The sequence below is a fragment of the Punica granatum genome, chromosome 7, assembly GCF_007655135.1.
Source record: "Punica granatum isolate Tunisia-2019 chromosome 7, ASM765513v2, whole genome shotgun sequence".
NCBI classification, from domain to species: domain Eukaryota; kingdom Viridiplantae; phylum Streptophyta; class Magnoliopsida; order Myrtales; family Lythraceae; genus Punica; species Punica granatum.
This window is the reverse complement of record NC_045133.1, coordinates 20,995,125-21,012,660: the sequence shown is the minus strand read 5'-3', so window position 1 is coordinate 21,012,660 and position 17,536 is coordinate 20,995,125. Positions and strand designations below refer to the sequence as shown.

Here is a 17,536-nt window from a genome sequence, read left to right as displayed (position 1 = left end):
AGGAAACCAATGCTACTGCAAAGATTCCTCTTTGGATAATTGGTACTGTAACTAGTATTCTTGTGATCGGTTTAATAGGTATTTTCTTTTATGGTTCATACTCCGGGTTAGGTTCATTCCTGTAATAATCTAATAATCCCATGAACTAAGTTGGAGATTTGAAAGCTTACGCAAGGAGGATTCTACCCCTTGCATAAGCTTTCATGACATTTTATTCATATAAATGATAAAATAGATCACTTTCCTCGATGTTTAAAAAAACATCATTTCATTTTTCGTTTTTATAATGTTTTTGCAAACTACATTAATTGATTTAGAACATCTTTTACTTGATGGATAGTATCTATTGATACTTTCAAAGTTAGAAGCAAGGAGAGGAGGAATTGCTTGATTTTGTTTTCCTGAATGACACAATTCTAATGTCTATTTCTGTATGTCAGAATTTATCCAAATCCTATCAGATAGACTCCTAAAATTCAAGTTGATCACTTGTAAAACTGATAGCAAATATGTTTGGGATGTAACATGAAATTACCGGGAGAAAACCCGAAGATTACATGAAGACACTATACAATACAATACAGCAAAATATCATCAGATTTCCCAGGGATGTACTTTTTAAGGTAGGGGCCTGTTGGCTGTTTTCCGAACAGAAACTAATGAAGTATATTTGAAACACTAGATGAAAAGGCGGATAAGCCAACAAAAGGCCCAAAGTCTCTCAGCAAACAAAGTAAGACTGCAACATATATAACCCGACCACAACGGAAAGCAGAGACAGGAAAAGGACTGAAACTCATATCTTGGTTGAAACAAACAGAAAGATGGAACCACATCCTCGGGAGAAACCCGGTTAATTCAGATGGAGGCAGATTCCTCAAAGTTACTGGATCTGTCTCAGGCCTCATAGTCCTCCTCGACTCCCTCATCGTACTCCTCATCATCGGCAGTGGCATCCTGGTACTGCTGGTACTCTGCCACGAGGTCGTTCATGTTGCTCTCTGCCTCAGTGAACTCCATCTCGTCCATGCCCTCCCCAGTGTACCAGTGCAAGAACGCCTTTCTCCTGAACATTGCTGTAAACTGCTCGCTCACCCTCCTGAACATCTCCTGAATCGAGGTAGAGTTCCCGACAAAAGTCGAGGCCATCCTCAGGCCCCTTGGTGCGATATCGCACACGCTTGATTTCACATTGTTAGGAATCCACTCTACGAAGTAGGAGGAGTTCTTGTTCTGGACATTGATCATCTGCTCATCCACTTCCTTGGTGCTCATCTTCCCACGGAACATGGCTGAGGCTGTAAGGTAGCGACCGTGACGAGGATCAGCAGCGCACATCATGTTCTTCGCATCCCACATCTGCTGGGTCAGCTCTGGCACGGTAAGGGAGATGTACTGCTGGGATCCACGGGAGGTCAGTGGGGCAAAGCCCACCATGAAGAAGTGGAGACGGGGGAACGGGATAAGGTTGACAGCTAGCTTCCGGAGGTCAGAGTTCAGCTGTCCTGGGAACCTCAGGCAGCAGGTCACGCCACTCATGGTGGCAGAGATTAAGTGGTTCAGGTCCCCAACTGGAGAACAGAAAAACAAAAGAGAAGCTTGTAAGTACCAAAAGAAGATCACGAGTGTCTTCCAATCAGTCTAGCTGTCTGTTTTGACGAATAGTTGAATGCTGGGGAAGACATTGCTGTCCCTGGCTGAAGTATACCTCATCAATATTGTTTCCCTGAAGTTTGAATTAAGCTTTAATGAAATACTAGAATTGCTTACAGCTTGGGGTGCTGAGCTTTAAGGTTCTGAAGCAGATGTCATAGAGGGCTTCGTTGTCAAGGACCATGCACTCATCAGCATTTTCAACCAACTGATGCACGGAGAGAGTGGCATTGTATGGCTCCACGACTGTGTCGGAGACCTTGGGTGAAGGGAAGACAGAGAATGTGAGCATCATCCTGTCCGGGTACTCCTCCCTGATCTTTGAGATCAGGAGAGTTCCCATCCCTGAACCAGTGCCTCCTCCGAGTGAGTGGCATACCTGGAAACCTGTTTAGAACATTATCAAACATTATAGAGTGCCGACTAGCATAACGGGAAGATCTATGATCTGTCATGACGGAATTGTGCCTTTTGGTTGGCCTGACTGCAACAGAAGTTAAACAAGTCGAAATTTATGACAACTACGGACACGAATCAAATGTTATCCAGTAATTCTGTAACTGATCCTGACAATTGATTGAATTAGCAGCTGATCAGCAAAACTGGTTCTTTCATGCTTATTGTCTTGTACATAAATGCTCATTGCCATTCAACATATTTGAACTCAACAGCAATTGTCAATATTATAATTACTGACAAGGGACTTAATGTCTTCAAATGATTTGATCTGCCACTGCCTGAAATGGGTAACCAGATTATGACACTGACATCAATGTCCACTGCATCACACCTAGTTTACTATAATTACAAGACTGTTCTCTAATTGGGCTAACACATCGTGACCGTGATCATCATGTCCATTGCTTTATGGCTAATTATAATCAAGCAACCCATCTAATTCGTCGGCTGGGACATAACTATTAGTTGGGCCATCACAATCACGGCATCTTGGAAACAGACCTTAAAAGGATCTATTGGGGTGATATATTTATATTTTGGCATCGAGAAAAGGTAGAACAAGACTATCATGCCTCCCGATATCCACAAACAGACAAAAGGTGGGACCTTTTCCCACGATCCAGTCCCGATCCAGCTAATCTATTTTAGTCCGAAAAGCCATGACTAAGACAGACAAGTCAAGAAATAGTATTTTATACGGCATTATTGGAAGGGTAGCTGTCTGTTTGAACAAAAGTGGCCAACAGTGCAATTCTTGTCTCTTGTTGGCATAACTGCCTTTATTCCCATCTACACCAAATAATTTTTTCGGAAAAAAAAATAAATTTGACCGTGGCTGAACTACTTTCGCTGTAGTGCTAATTATCAAGCAAGAAGCGATGTCGGCGCCAGCTACAATGGTGCAGTGAGGGTACTGGCACAACAACACAATCACAGCAAGAATTTGTACATTCATGGGCAGAACGGCGACCCCAATGAGATGGTAGATTTGTTCTCTGAACAAATGCATGATCGGAATCACCAGATCGAGAGATTTGATCATGAACAAACGGCAGAAATGGAATAGACAATGACGATGGGACGACGGAATCGCAATACGATGGATGTAAAAAGAAGCATATCGATGAACAGAGAAGCGTGAGGAACAAATTTTAGTTAAGGATCTGTAAATGCAGACCAAGAGAAGCATTCAATCACGATCCATGACCGCCTAATGAGAACAGATTTTGACGGAAATATAAGAATCTCATTGCGAAGGAAAATGCGAGGGGTTTAGCGTTTTAATGGATGATAGATAGATACCTTGGAGGCAGTCGCAGTTCTCGGCCTCCTTGCGGACGACGTCGAGGACGGCGTCGATGAGCTCAGCGCCCTCGGTGTAGTGGCCCTTGGCCCAGTTGTTACCAGCGCCGGACTGGCCGAAGACGAAGTTGTCGGGGCGGAAGATCTGGCCGTAGGGGCCGGAGCGGATGCTGTCCATGGTGCCCGGCTCGAGATCCATGAGGACGGCGCGGGGGACGTAGCGGCCGCCGGAAGCCTCATTGTAGTAGACATTGATGCGCTCGAGCTGGAGGTCGCTTTCGTCGACGCCGCCGTCGCCCTTGTACCGGCCGGTGGGGTCGACGCCGTGCTCGTCGCAGATGACCTCCCAGAACTTGGAACCGATCTGGTTCCCGCACTGCCCGCCTTGGATGTGAAGGATCTCCCTCATTGTTCGTCGATCGGATCACACGGACAGAGAGAGAGGAGATATGAAGGTTGAGAGGTGCGATGGAGATCGCACGACGCTATTATAATGGGAAGAGGGAGAGAGAGGGAGGGAGGGAGGTAGGAAGGAGAAGAAGAGGATATTTATGGGGGAGGGAGAGGGAGTCGAGATGGTAAGATAGGCAAATGCATGTGACAACTAATTTGGGTGTAAGCACTCTCTCTCTCTCTACGGAACAGAACCCCCCCCCCCCCCCCCCCCCCCCCCCCCCTCTCTCTCTCTCCCTCCCTCCTTCCTATGTGGAATCTGTGAAGGGGGGCACGAGGCCCACGTGCCCAACCGCTTGTGGGCCCCGACCTCCCTTACTATACTTGTAACATTCTCAATTACTTTGCACCTTTATTGGTTAAATAATTTTACGGTTTAAGTTACCGTTCAATCCCCCTGTGAGATTCCCGGCCTCCGGAGGTCCCTTCTCCGGCTCCAGGTATCGCAGCATCACGAATACCCGATACAAGGAACGACCGAGATGGTTCCAACCAGTGTGGGAAGTGGGACCGGTAAAAGATGGAATTTGCAAGGTCGGAATCTTCAGGTTGCCTATTCCGGTTCCACCACGCCTTCCATTCTCAGAGAAGACCGAAGGATACAAACCTTCTGGTGGATCTTGACGGTAAAGCAAGAGAACATGTAGCAGGTTATGCTACGACACCATCATCATCCAGCGATCGGCTGATGGTTCCTTCCAGATGGTCAGTTTCCATCTTCACGAAGCAGTAGCTTCGACAATTTATAGTTCTCTGCTAGCACGGCACTAAGCTTACAAGAGGTGCCGTCTTAACCCCGAAGCAAACTTTTAGTCTCCGCGCAAGATTTTGAAATATCCTTTCGACAAAAATTTCATCCCAAAGTCCGAGTTACACAAAAGATGGGAAGGTTGCATGCATAGGCATTGGAGACAATTACAGCTCTTTTCAAATGTACCACCCAAAAAACAAAGAAGAATCCTTTCCAACAATCATCGAACAAAAGACAGAGACCTGCAAAATATCATCGTTCCAGTGCAGCTGCAGTGAATGGAAGGACGATACAATTTACACTACTATGATAGGCAACAGGATGCATGCTACCCACATCAACATATCTTCAAGATGAACGGGAATGGCTTTGGTGGGCGAATCTTCGGAACTGTATCAACCTTAGAGTTGCATCTCATTACAGTACCTTTTGAAGTTCACAGCCTCATCCAACAAGAAATCGCTGTCAAATAAAGGTGGGTATCTCATAAGTATATCCATAGATAGAAATTCAATTAGAATTAGCTAGTGTTTTGAACTCACAACATTCTCTCAGCCATCTGGGAGATGTCCCATCTCGGACTCCATGGATAATCCGTCAGCAGAGCTGACCTGATCGGCGCATGATGGGAATTGAAATGCTGAATATATGAACACTTCAGTTAATAACTTTTCCAGAAACCAAAAATTGTTCCTTTTAGGAGAATATTCAATTCAAACTGTTCAGATATGTTACTTCACAAAGAGTCAATAAGAGTTACAATATAGATACAAAATTGCTGTGACTCAAACAGTTCCTTCCTAAGAAACTGACACACAGATGACAGATGTACAATCATTGATGCAGCTGTCAGGTAAAAGGACAACTTTGGCTTGTTAACTGAGTGGATGTAATATATCTCTAACGTACATATTCGCTCCAGAGAAATTTGAAATGAACAAAGAAGGTCGAGTTTTAGAAATACAATCATTAAAGTAGCTAAACCATGTTTGCTTCTATTCATAATGCAATTGATCACAGAGGCAAGTTAAGGAGAAAATGGGAACCTGATTACTCATCAGCATTAGCGCTGCTTGTTGCTTTGGAAACTGGGTTGGAATGGAAAGGTGGGCCTACCAAAATAAGTACATCCATTAGAATTGGTAGGACTCGAACGGATGGAGAAATGAAAGAAAGCTACCCAAAGATCTGGCTACGAGCTTATATTCAGATAACTAAGGACAATCACGTGAAAAATATTCTGCATACCTGGAACGTAAATGCGCCAGAGGCCACAAGAAAAGTTGCTTTCCTACAGAAAATCTGGGCAAAACAGCAACAAGAACACAATGGTGAGCCTGAGAGGTTTGTGCATTTGGTTTCAGAGTTAAAGTAACTTTGATTTTGATTTTGATTTTGATTGTGGAAAAAGACAAATAAGATGGTATTATAAATTTGACTTGGGAAACGTGTGTTTTTGTTGTGTAGTGGGTAGAGTTAAATCAAAATCATGATTCTAAAATCAAACTATGATCGGGCTAGAGCAAACATACAGGTTCAGCTTCTAGCGGTCTCCCAAGCAAGGGGGCTAATGCCTCGATAAAGTGTCTTCTAACATCAATTGATGAGACTGCTTCCATAATCTGAAGAGCATTGTTAGCTGACAGTTAATAAGAATTCACACAGAAAACACTTTATCATGAGCAACTGAAGGGAGATTGCATCCAACCTGCCCCTGAAGAGATTCTTCTAGATGAGGTAGATATTCAGCCATGCACCTTTATAAAGAAACATAAATGAGAGGAAAGAAAGGAAATAAGGAAACAAATAAGGGTATTGAATAGAATTCGTACATGCCATCTACCCATGTAGGGAGCTTCACATCTTCAACAGAAAATAGAGCCTTCAACTCTGTAGTAGATATTAATTTCAAACGAGGTGTATATTTCTTGCCAATGGGATATACAACCTGAGACAATTGCAAGATTCAGAATTGATTCACTACAGAAGAAAATGAACATAACAGTACAAATGAGAAATGAATAGGATAATAACCTGCAACTGTATCTTTTGGAGGTGTCTCCAAGGACACCCATGCACCATCTTGTTGATATTCATGTCCAACAGAGGCACTGCAAACTTTACCTCCTCTGGCTACACTAAAAATCAAAGGCATAAAAAACCAGCAGTATAATCAAGATGCCATGTAAGATTATCCGAATCACCGTGATTTATGGGATAATAAATTAAATATGCATTCCAAGGAATACCTTTTCAAGACCTGAGCTCACTTGGATCTCGATTCCCTGTGAAGAAGTGAATAAAGCAAATCAGGCACAATTACAGGCAGAGAGAATAAACTACTTTTGGATGTGGACGAGGAGTTTAAACCAGTCTTCACCTAAGTTTTCAACTTCAAATCCAAGAAACAGAATCGTAGGGGTAAGGGATGTGGGTTATAAAGGGTTTGCACTACCACTCATGACCATAACGATAAAAATACCCGTTTTGGATACCCTCTGTGTCAACAACTGCAAGATTCAGAATTCAGTTCAACAGGTTATCCAAAAACCTACAGTCAGATTCACTTGTTACACAACCAACTCGAAACCAAGCCAACCTTGCTGTCTTAATTGTTACACACCCTACACGAAACCAAGCCAACCTTGCTGTCTTTATCCTTTTCGTATATACTCATTTTTTAGCTATGAACCTCTTCGCTTGGATCATCAAAGAGGCAATTCTTTGTGGTTTTAAGCTTCTATCACAGTTCACTTATTTTTCTGTCTGAGTAAATTGCAGCACTGCAACCTGTATCCTAGCTTACCCGAGGATCTCTTGAGAGATTACTCAATAACCCTTCTTGGGAAGTAACATACCACTAGGTTTCAAGATCTTTAAGCTTTCTTGGAACAGGAAATTACCTCCCTAGACAACATGGTGTTGATCTCGAACTTGAGCCTATAGTCATTAACAGCCCCGGCTCTCTTCTGCTGGTACAAAATGTACTCATTCCTAGCATGCATATACAAGCCTCATCAAGCACATTTACTTATCTGAACTAGAAAATGTACTATCTATCAATCAAATGCAATTCAGAAACCCTAACCTCAGCTCTTGAATGAGAGCACATAGCCGCGTAGGATCTTTATAGCTCCAATCAGACAAAATCATCTTCAAGGGCTTGGCTTCGTCTCCTCCTTCACTACCCGTCAACCGGAACGGATGAAATTGCTCGTCTTCAGGTCCGAATACGACGTCTGGAGCACTCAGAGGAAACTCCGCATTGTATATAATGTCCCCTGCACACCATTAACAATCAATAATGTCACACCACGCGAGTTGACAGAACATCAGCAAACATCATCTGAACGGTGCTTACATTTGATGTAATCGAGGCAGTAAGGGATGCACAGAGTGAACCGGTCGAGCACTCCGGGGTAGTTCCTGCTTCCAGACCACGCCTGCTCAACCTGCAAAAACCAACAGCAGCTTGAGATCAGATCGCCATTGCAGAAACCATCCCTTAGCTTCAGTCACTTTCTCGGGAGATTTATGTGAGGTGTGGCAATAGTGACAGCACCTTGACGGCTTGGGGGAAGTGGGTGATGAGGTAATTGAGCTGAGCCGCGATGAAGGGGGGGAAGTAATCGGAGGCCATGACCGCCGCGGGGGCAACCTCCGCGATCGTAGGGTTTACGGAGCTTCGATTCGTCACCGGCGACCTCGACCTTCTCTCTCGGCGTGGGAGCTGACGATCTGAGGAAGACCGAAGAGCGGCGATACGACACGGCTCCCCCTCCCGCGGTCGTCGTTTTTGTTGTTCCTACGGTAAACTGCAGTGGGCTGGGTCATTTACAGAGATTGGACTCCGTCGCCTAGAGGCCCAGCCCGACTTGAGATGGGCTACCCGATCAGCTGGACTTTCCCAGTCGGAGCCCATGGGGACTGGATCCGACCCGGTACGGGGTAAAATCGTCAATTTACTCATAACCCTAGACAGTCCCTGTCCCTCGCCATCTTCCCACGAAACCTCTTTATAATGGCCGGCGCTAATCTGCAGAGCTCCCATTGAATTGAAATCGTTCCTCTCTACTTCTCTTTATCTATCTCTTCATATGGCTTCTGATTTTTTGTGAACGTCTGCGATTTGAGGAGGGATCAGGTGATGATTCTTGGATTGAACATCTCACGACGGTCGTCTGAGAACAATCTGATGCATAAAAGATCCATTTCTTCTGATGATTCCTCGTCAATCGGCGAAATCATGTGGTGGGGTCGATGATTCAATTTCTTCTCAGAATCAATCAATCAATCCATGTCTTCTCTCTTTCTCTTTTGGAAACAATTGACATATTCATTGCTTTGTTTCCTATGAAAGATTGAATTTTTATGAAGATTTTTAAATGGGAGCTAATGGGGCACAGTGAGGAACAATCAGAAATGTCTTTGAGGGCAGAAGAAGCTCCGTGAGACCAAAGATTTCAGTTCAAGTCCTTTTCATTCTGAGTGCCCCATTTCGTGTCACTGTTTCATTTAAGATCAATTCTGGTTATGGTTGGAATACAACCTGGTTAAGTTTTATTCGATGGGATTTGTGGTTTCCAGAAGCTGCAATATGAATTGACAACAACATGATAGTTCGAGGGTACGAATTGTTGAAACTCGAATGTCGACTTGAGATTCGAATGAGAATGGAATTCTTTACAAACAACATGAAAGCTCGAGCATTGTATTGTATTTGTGACATTGCTGTCACTGAGTCCCGACCTACGGAGATTTGAAAGACTCAAGTGCCTGCAAATGACTCAGATTGTTGTGTTTCCTCGGGTTGGATACTCCGGGTGCAGAAACAAGCTTGCTTTATGTGGTGAGAATATGCCTAATTGAACGCCCAAGCCTGCAAATAATGATGTTTGAGGGCATATAGGCTTGCCTTTTTTATAGATTAGGAACAAAACTCGCGAGGTATTCACTGATTTGCGATTTCCGGAAGCTGCAATATGCATTGACAGCAACGCAAAGAATTGCTGATACCCGAAACCCACATACTTTACGGACAATGCAAAAGCTCAAGAATTGTAACAATGCTGCCACTCGAGTCTCAGAGTTATAGAGATCTGAAAAAACTGCACTGCATGCAGTGACTTAGATGTTATGTTTCCTCGGCGTCGATTCTCCAGGATCCTGAAACAAGCTTGCTTATGCCTAATCCAAAGCCCAAGCCTGCATATAATGATGTTTGAGACTTAGGATTCAAAATTCAATAATGCTCTGCCTTAGTTTCATAGGTGCCATGTATCAATATACCTGTATTCTACCATCCGAGGAACCGGCAAAGAGCATCCCTCCGTCAATGTCCGATGCCAAGGATGTGATCTTGTGATGACCTCCACATGCCATCTTAATGGAGGCGAGTCTGCTAATTCTCTCCCTCAGCCACACCTCGATGATCCCACACTTTGTTGCCGTGAATATGAAGTCGTTGCTTGCAGCTATGTGCTGGATCTCAAATCCTGTCGAGAAAGCCCCTACGACTGCCTTGCTCGGGAAAGAGAAAACCTTGTACGTTTGAAATAAGTGGAGGCGAATTAAGTCGGTTTCCAATTGCCAAATCTCACATTTGCAGGAAGGACACTAGGACAGGTTGAGGTCGTGTCGCTTTTTACATACCTTCCCCGCTGTTCCATCCACTGAAGAGCCACCACAGAAGAGAAAATTATCGTTAACATGTAATGCATGGATTGTCTGCTTGCCCAACAGCTTTCTCGTGCCGGAGTAAAACGGAGATGATACCAATTTTCCCAAGTCCACCTCCTGCCAGAATTCATAGAACGATATCGATATAAAAGTTGATAGTATCCATCTTGTAAAGTGGAAATGGTATTTCTTTCAGATTCCAAGCAGAAATCTTCAGCTTCAGCAGTAACATTGGAATAAAACATCATCGGGAAGGTTTTACCTGTACACTGTAACCGGAGCAGCCGCAGTACAGCTTGTCCCCGAACATGGCTAGGCACTTAGCGGTTTTGTTAAAATTCACATGCTTGGGACTCCCGGACCAGTTGTAGACCTGTGACAGCACATTTATACGTATCGGTAACGAATGAATTCATACCAATTCCCGTTTGTGTTGACATTTGATATAGTGTGCAGAGGGGTTGCGGACTCACCTTAATCCCAGTTCCTTGAGAAATAAAGCAGGCAACATTACTATTGGCTGTTAACCCGTGCACTGGCTCCTTCACATCGTGGACTTGGACGCAATGAATTTCTTCGGGTTTGAGCGCCCATACCTGCAGCAGGTTCACAGGTCAAGAAAATTAAAAAGTAAGGGACATCCATAAACCCGAAAACTGAAACTGTATGTCCAGTTTTCAAGAAACAAATAGTAACGTCCCGGATATGATCATTGAATGCAACTCACCCGAATAGTTTTGTCTAATGAACCACTGTAAAATAATCTGTCACCCAATGATGGTAGGCAGAGGCAAGTGACTGCCTTGGCGTGTTCGCGAACTTCTTGGATCAATCTCAAGCTCCTCTTCGAGGTGTCCCACATCTATAAGAAAGCATATAAATTCAAGAGTCGGTTTGTACCGACAATTCAGCTTCAAGTGCAACATTTTGGGAGTCATACCTTGATGGTTCCATCAGAATGGCTGCTCAAGAGCCGAGTTTTAAAATGAACCAAGGCGAGGACTTCACCATTGGTGCCTGACTCCAACTCGACCACTTCATTGTAACTCCATAGCTCCGCCTAAGTTCGATGAACTAGGAATGGTTTAGCTATCTGACTCTTTATGTGATTTTTACTTAACCAGACTGATAACTACTTACTGCATTTATAGAAGTCGAGCGCATCAATGCCTTTAGTATGTCGGTCACAAGCACAGAGTGCCTCTTCAGCTTCCTCAAGTTCCTGTATATGCGTTTCGCGTAAAATCCAAGTCCCTCAAGCGCGGCTGAAAATATTTTTCAATCAAATCTGGGAGCATTGGTTTCATCAGTAAGGGATACATGAGCTTCAATAAGGAGGCCATACCTGGATCACTGATGAATGTTTTCAAAGCCAATGAAGCCAAAATCTTCTCCTCGAGGTTTTTCGAGGACTGAAGGATGTTTATGAACTCATCAAGCAGAGACTTCCGAGCAACGTCTCTCACGCCAGTATCGGGAAGAAGGGAAAGCATGTAAATAAGCCATGTGCCTACAACGAGACAAGACTTTGCAATCTCTATGGAGTTGCTCTTGAGGCATTCCTCGAGGGCCTTGAAGATGGAGCCCTTCTCATGGTTGCAGAGTACGAATGCAACTCGTCTCTCCCAAGTAGCAGAAGCCTTCTCCTCTTCTTCCTGCACTCAAAACTCATCTCTCTAAGAGTCTTAACGGAACATCAAGAAGAATGAACTTGAAGATAAGAAACTTGATCCAAACCAGTTTTTCCGCTGATTTGTTTTCATGCTCGATCCACTTCTCGGCTCTTACTAAGGCGTTGTAAGGTTGTTCGAACCCTGCAACCTTGAGTAGCCAAGCTTCAGTACAATGATTTCCTGATGCAGTCAATCGACCTGAAAGATGTAATAACGCCTTGATGGCCATGATTTGAGAATTAGGAAAGTCCTTCTTCTGCAATGCCTCGATCAAGGCATCTACGGCTTCTTCTCGGTAAATGCTCATCTTCCTCGGCTCCACCTGGAAGGACAAATTCAACTCTTATCTATATGACTTCCAATCAAACGTCTCTAAATTCCTTTTCTCTTCAAGGAACACGAGAAACCAGACCAGTAAATCAAGCTGAAGAAGAAGAGCTGCAATGGTGGGTTGCTGCTCCATTGGGGCCATCTGAAGGTACACAAGGAGGGTGTGCATCGTGCTGAATGCTCCTTCGTCTTTAATTATCTGCAAAATTTGGTTGCAAACTGTCCTCCTGAGAAAGAATAACATAATAAGTTTATCCGGAAAAGCAGGAAGTAATGAATATAAACTGGAGTTATCATGTTTTGAGTTGCTTTAACAGAATTACCTGTCCAAATGAACTAGCTCCGAAAGGAAATTGATGCAGATGCCCCTCGCAGTGTCGTCTCCCACGTGAAACAATTCAAGAACAGAAGAAACCTCAATTCTTGTTGCTATCAAGTTCCTGCAGCTTTTATCCGCCTGAATGCAGCACAGAAGGATCGAGATAACCGACTGCCTCTGTTCTACTTTATCCATACACTTAATCAAACCTGAAATTGCATCTGCAGATATAAGATTCAGTGTATTTACGGTCCTTTCACCCTCATCGCCTCCCATTAGTATCTGCTCGAGCATTGCCAAGGCAGCATCCTTTGGTTCCACCAATAACTTAAAATCATCGGAGCATTCATAATTGTTCAGTATCGACTGAACAAGGGAGGGAACAAAATCGTTAGCAGAAAGTTGAGTGAATGAAGGCCTCAGCTGATTTATGAGAACAATAGCCTCGAAGAGGCCATTCTTCAACAGAGCAGCCAAGCAATCGAAATCGGAGTCCACACTAGTGAGAGTCTCTCCAATGCTCTCGTCCACTGATATTAGCTCCGAGAGTAGATAGATCGATGCCCTGAGCACATCTCGATCTAGAGAAGCTGATAGGATCTCCACTAATCCATTGACAACGGTGGCTCTGCACAGGTGGGAATGAAGTGCAGGGTCCCCTTTCGTATCCTTCCATGTCTTTGCGATCGCCAAAACAGCTTCCTCACACTCTTGCAGGTTTTCTGAGGTACAGAGACAAGATATGTACGGTTTTAGACCGTTGATGATTGCTTCCACTGTAGCTTGAGAGATCACACTCGTTGGGGAGGTAGAGGCAGCTCCCGCAGCGAACCTTGAGGTCCTATGATTAGGTAGTTTCTTTTGATGAAGGAGGAGTGAAGATGACACATTTGAAGTTATAGTGTTTTCTTTCGATGAAGGAGGAGTGAAGGAACTTCTTGGTGTCTCACAGTATGAGAACTCTCGAGCAAGATCAGGATGCTGCTCTGACCAAGACGTAATGAGTCTCTTAAGAACGTAGTTCATCTTCGGTAATGTGCTAGCAGAGAGAGCTTGCCGAGTGATGGGACAGCTCGTGTTTCCTCGCTCCAACCATTCTTGAATTGCCTTTCTTTCATATGTCTGACCTGTTTCGAGGGTGACTGGGTCACTGAAGATCTGTCCTGTGATCGGACAGACAAAATCCTTTGGAGGCTTTGAGCCAGACGTAAGCTTCTCCGATTCAGGAAACGAAATGCAGCTGCTATCTTCTTCGTCATTTTCACTGAAGGAACTTTATGTATCATGAAAAATAGTTTTGTGCTAAGGAAAACAAATAAACCTGCTGAACTGATGCTGCTTGGTATAATAAATTTGTTAATTACCTGTTCTGGGAGGCCCAGGTATTTGCACGCTCATAACTCATTCTCCAAGACTGACTACTGTTAGCCCTTCGGGTTCTCCGCAAACTCTGAATTGCGTAGCTACTTTCGGTTAATCGCCAGCAGTTTATAATTCAGGAACTTATACAAGTCCTGATGTTTATAAGAAGTCCCAAAAAAAAAGGAAAAGTTTTTGTGTTTGAAGCCGTACTATTGCTTCACCGTCTGAATCTGCAGAGTTCCTGTAGTCGCTGAATGTATGCGGCGATGTGGGCAAAGAATTGGATGCGGAGTTGTCACGGAGCCGGCCTGACAATAACCTTACCAAGGGCATTGATTCTCTTTTACCCGGTTTTGGAGACGAAACCTTGGGAGAAGATGTTTTACTTTTAGGGGAAGATGAAGATGAGAGGACTTTAGGAGTCTCCACTCTAACTTTTTCCATGGAAGGCTGGACTTGCGTTCCCATTATTTCCTCTCCGTCATCGGAATCATTTTCCTTCTCCACATCTGATCCATTCTGTTATCATATTCAAGAATGGAGCACGAGTTAGAAGTTCCTCTTGGAAAGACGATCTTATTCCCGAGTTAGGATTGTCGAACGGAATATTGACATTATCTGAAACTTACATGAGGTTCCTGCACGATGGGTTCTTCCAAGTCCTGGGAGGTATTGGAGGTTACCCTTGTTAATCTGCTTCAACATAGTGCCGCAATATAGTTAGCGCTTCAGGTCGAATGAACAACCTGGACTGACTCGATAAGTAGTTAACTGATTTACCTGCTATCTTGTCTGGCACTGTCTTTCGATGCAATAACCGAGAATCCCGCACTCTTGGGCAGTATGGGGCCAAACTTCACATAATCAGGAATCGAACGGCTCACCTCGTGCAATGGAGTCCTTGGGGGCTCTGCGATCGGCATCATTGGTACCACCTTCTTGCAGGCACCAGTCGAATCGGACTTCATACAATCCTTATAGAATTTAGCAAAGAGTCGCGTATTCTCGTCCAAGGATTGCCTATAAATACCCTCGAGCTTGTGCAACTTCTCGATCTGATCCGGCCTCACGGAGAAGATGACTGATTCATTAAGAAGCTGGTCCAAGTCAGCAGTGAAGGAAAGATCAGATGAGTCAGGAATCGCCTCCATCACGAGCCTGTGCCTCGCCTCGGAGTACCACCCGACAATGGAGCTCATCTGGGGGAGAAACAGGTCTCTCCAAAGCTCGGGAGCAAAGTCGATCCTTGAGAAGAATGGGTCCACGATGAACATCTCCAGAACATGGAGGACCGAGTTCTCGACATCTTCACGGAGCTTCCAGAGGTACGAGAGGTTGAGGTTGGCCCACGCCGAAAGGTAGAAGTTCGGCACCCCCGCAGTTTTCTGCTCGGAGTTTAACATAGCACAGACTTGGAGCATTTTCTCTGCGTAATCCAACCGAGCAAGCTTCGTCTCGGTGTTCGACGTATTGATGGCTTCTTCTAGGGCATCGATGCCCCAGTCCAAGTTTGCTAGGACTGCCTGATCGGAGTACCGGACCTCCGTGCCGCCGTCACCATTCTCACCTTCAGCTGCCAATCTCTCGGCACATTGCTCCTTGTGCTGGGCCCGTTGGTCTCTGTTGATCAGTCTCTCTTGGGTGAAACTATCGACAGTTGTGACCAATAGCAGGACTATATCCTTTTGGTCCATCAAAAAATGATAATTTCCGGCCATTAACTCTAGCAAAGACGGTCGAAAACAAGGATGTTGCAACTGCAACAGAGCACTTAGCTCGTGTAGCTTCCAGTTCTCATGATCAAACGTAAATATCACCGATTCAGTGATGTATAACGACGTATCCGATCATAAACCATATGACCAAACACACGAAAATGCTTTTTGCTCGTTCAACAGCTTCGTCAATGGAGCTCCATAGAAGATCAGAAATGGCAGAGACAGGGACGGAGAGAGAGAGAGCCGGCAATTGGGGAGGATCAGCTCTGCCGGCTTTGGCATTAGCTGTGTGATGATCAAAGCGGAACGTAGACTTATTCCTCACAATAAAATTAATAATAATAATAATAATCATAAAGTTTTTTTTTGTTACAAAGAGGCCCATGGATCTAGTACATTGAAATAGAAATCCTAAATATATAATAAAAGGGCACGGGTAGTCCCACTGGATATCGAACCTAAGACCTCTTGGTCATCGGGCGAGTGGTGCACCATTGTGCTATTCCCTCTCTTAATATAAAGTCCTTTTTTGATGTTAATTAAATTCTATTAATTAATGACTGTTAAGAAAAGTAGTTTACGATGACTCTCGAATAGACCTGAACAAGTAAGTTATGCATGAGTCGTTTTCGATGCTACACCGAAAATTTGCACAGTGGCAATCTATACCGAAATTTTATAAATAAGGTGTAATAGGTCAAACTCGAGATATTTTTGATCCTATCAATTTTTTTTATGAATGTTAATTATATATACCGGGTGAAAGAGGATAAGAGCAAAACAAAAATAAAAGAAAAATAAAAAACAAATAAAGGGAAGGGCAGAGTATATGGCAGATTGAGGCTCATAATGACATCTCTTGGAGCTGGAGGAAGATATTGAAATTGTGGCCGGGAAATAGCGAAATCTTTTGTTGGTTACAAGCTGGGAAATGGTGAGAGCATTCCATTTTTGGTATGATAGTTGGTGTTTAGGGGGCCCCTTAGTTGTTGATCTCTGTACAGCAGGCCCGCAGTGCCTTTGCTTCAGTCCCGAGTAGCCAGAGACTGAGTTTTGGGAGGGTCAATGGTGTTGGCCAAGAAGTGGAGATCAGAAAACAGAGATTGTCAAGAGTGTAGCGATGAGCACAACGCGATCTGTCGGGAGGGATACCCTTATGTGAAATGGCACGTTGAAGTTCGGTTTAGCTGAAGTATGGAAGGATGTTCATCCAGCACCCAAAAAAAAGTGGAATGGCATCGGTTGGTTTGGTTTTCTGGCCATGTACCACAGCTGTCCTTCATCCTTGATGGCCAGCCTGGGGATGGGGATTGGGACAAAGAGTACCGAGAAGGTATATGATGGATGGGCAAGAAGCTTGAAGTCGCCATCAAAAAGCTTGCTTGGACAGGTTACATCTACAATATTTGTGTTAGTTATATGTCCTATAGCAGATATTTTGTAATTGGATAATTCCTATTTATGGCAATAACATTATTATGTTATTCATGAATTATTTATGTTTATTAGAATAAGCTCTTAAGATACTTGACATATACTTCATTCTCAAAGAGTTGAGAATATGAGTGACGGAGTTATCTGGTACAAGCTCTTTAAATTGTTCGCGGTCATTGGAATCCTGGCTGGACACTATTATTCTGACTAGACCATTACCTCTGTCTGTATCCATGATTAGTATATAGATAGGGGTAATTACACTGGTGATCCAAAAAGTTTCACCAATGTATCAAGTTGGTCCAAAAAGTTTTTTTTGCTACTTGACGGTACAAAATGTTTCAAAGTTGTAACATGATAGTACAAACCATTATCTCGCCATTGACATCGTCATCTCGCCATT

The 17,536-nt window shown here is 43.9% G+C and overlaps 3 protein-coding genes and 2 non-coding genes across 6 annotated transcripts; 2 read left to right on the top strand and 3 right to left on the bottom strand.

The window, feature by feature from the left end:
• Positions 1–498: 498 nt before the first annotated feature.
• LOC116215705 (tubulin beta chain) lies at positions 499–4,061 on the bottom strand. Its single transcript, XM_031551529.1, has 3 exons — positions 3,415–4,061; positions 1,771–2,040; positions 499–1,571 (listed from the first exon to the last, which is right to left on the bottom strand). The coding sequence occupies exons 1-3, from the start codon at positions 3,821–3,823 to the stop codon at positions 898–900; spliced, it is 1,353 nt and encodes a 450-aa protein (XP_031407389.1). The 5' UTR covers positions 3,824–4,061; the 3' UTR covers positions 499–897.
• Positions 4,062–4,703: 642 nt separating this feature from the next.
• On the bottom strand, positions 4,704–8,392 carry LOC116215704 (BRISC and BRCA1-A complex member 2). The gene is made up of 13 exons (XM_031551528.1): positions 8,181–8,392; positions 7,980–8,070; positions 7,707–7,899; positions 7,522–7,612; positions 6,868–6,903; positions 6,653–6,751; positions 6,451–6,566; positions 6,327–6,375; positions 6,151–6,240; positions 5,867–5,920; positions 5,665–5,730; positions 5,161–5,258; positions 4,704–5,080 (listed from the first exon to the last, which is right to left on the bottom strand). Exons 1-13 carry the CDS (start codon positions 8,256–8,258, stop codon positions 5,020–5,022), a joined length of 1,122 nt encoding a protein of 373 aa, XP_031407388.1. The 5' UTR covers positions 8,259–8,392; the 3' UTR covers positions 4,704–5,019.
• Positions 8,393–8,755: 363 nt separating this feature from the next.
• LOC116215761 lies at positions 8,756–8,844 on the top strand. The gene has a single exon (XR_004158561.1). It is a non-coding gene; the product is annotated as a small nucleolar RNA Z161/Z228 (small nucleolar RNA).
• Positions 8,845–9,014: 170 nt separating this feature from the next.
• Positions 9,015–9,113, top strand: LOC116215762. Its single transcript, XR_004158562.1, has one exon. It is a non-coding gene; the product is annotated as a small nucleolar RNA Z162 (small nucleolar RNA).
• Positions 9,114–9,624: 511 nt separating this feature from the next.
• LOC116215703 (putative E3 ubiquitin-protein ligase LIN-1) lies at positions 9,625–15,991 on the bottom strand. 2 transcript variants are annotated; one of them, XM_031551525.1, is made up of 16 exons: positions 14,762–15,991; positions 14,611–14,674; positions 14,192–14,500; positions 13,984–14,069; positions 12,624–13,892; positions 12,383–12,527; positions 12,035–12,292; positions 11,643–11,952; positions 11,438–11,562; positions 11,238–11,357; positions 11,025–11,159; positions 10,771–10,893; positions 10,560–10,670; positions 10,271–10,414; positions 9,908–10,159; positions 9,625–9,823 (listed from the first exon to the last, which is right to left on the bottom strand). In XM_031551525.1, exons 1-16 carry the CDS (start codon positions 15,697–15,699, stop codon positions 9,806–9,808), a joined length of 4,407 nt encoding a protein of 1,468 aa, XP_031407385.1. In that variant the 5' UTR covers positions 15,700–15,991; the 3' UTR covers positions 9,625–9,805. The 2 variants fall into 2 exon arrangements, with proteins under 2 accessions (XP_031407385.1, XP_031407386.1); XM_031551526.1 differs by having other exon boundaries at positions 12,624–13,883.
• Positions 15,992–17,536: the final 1,545 nt, after the last annotated feature.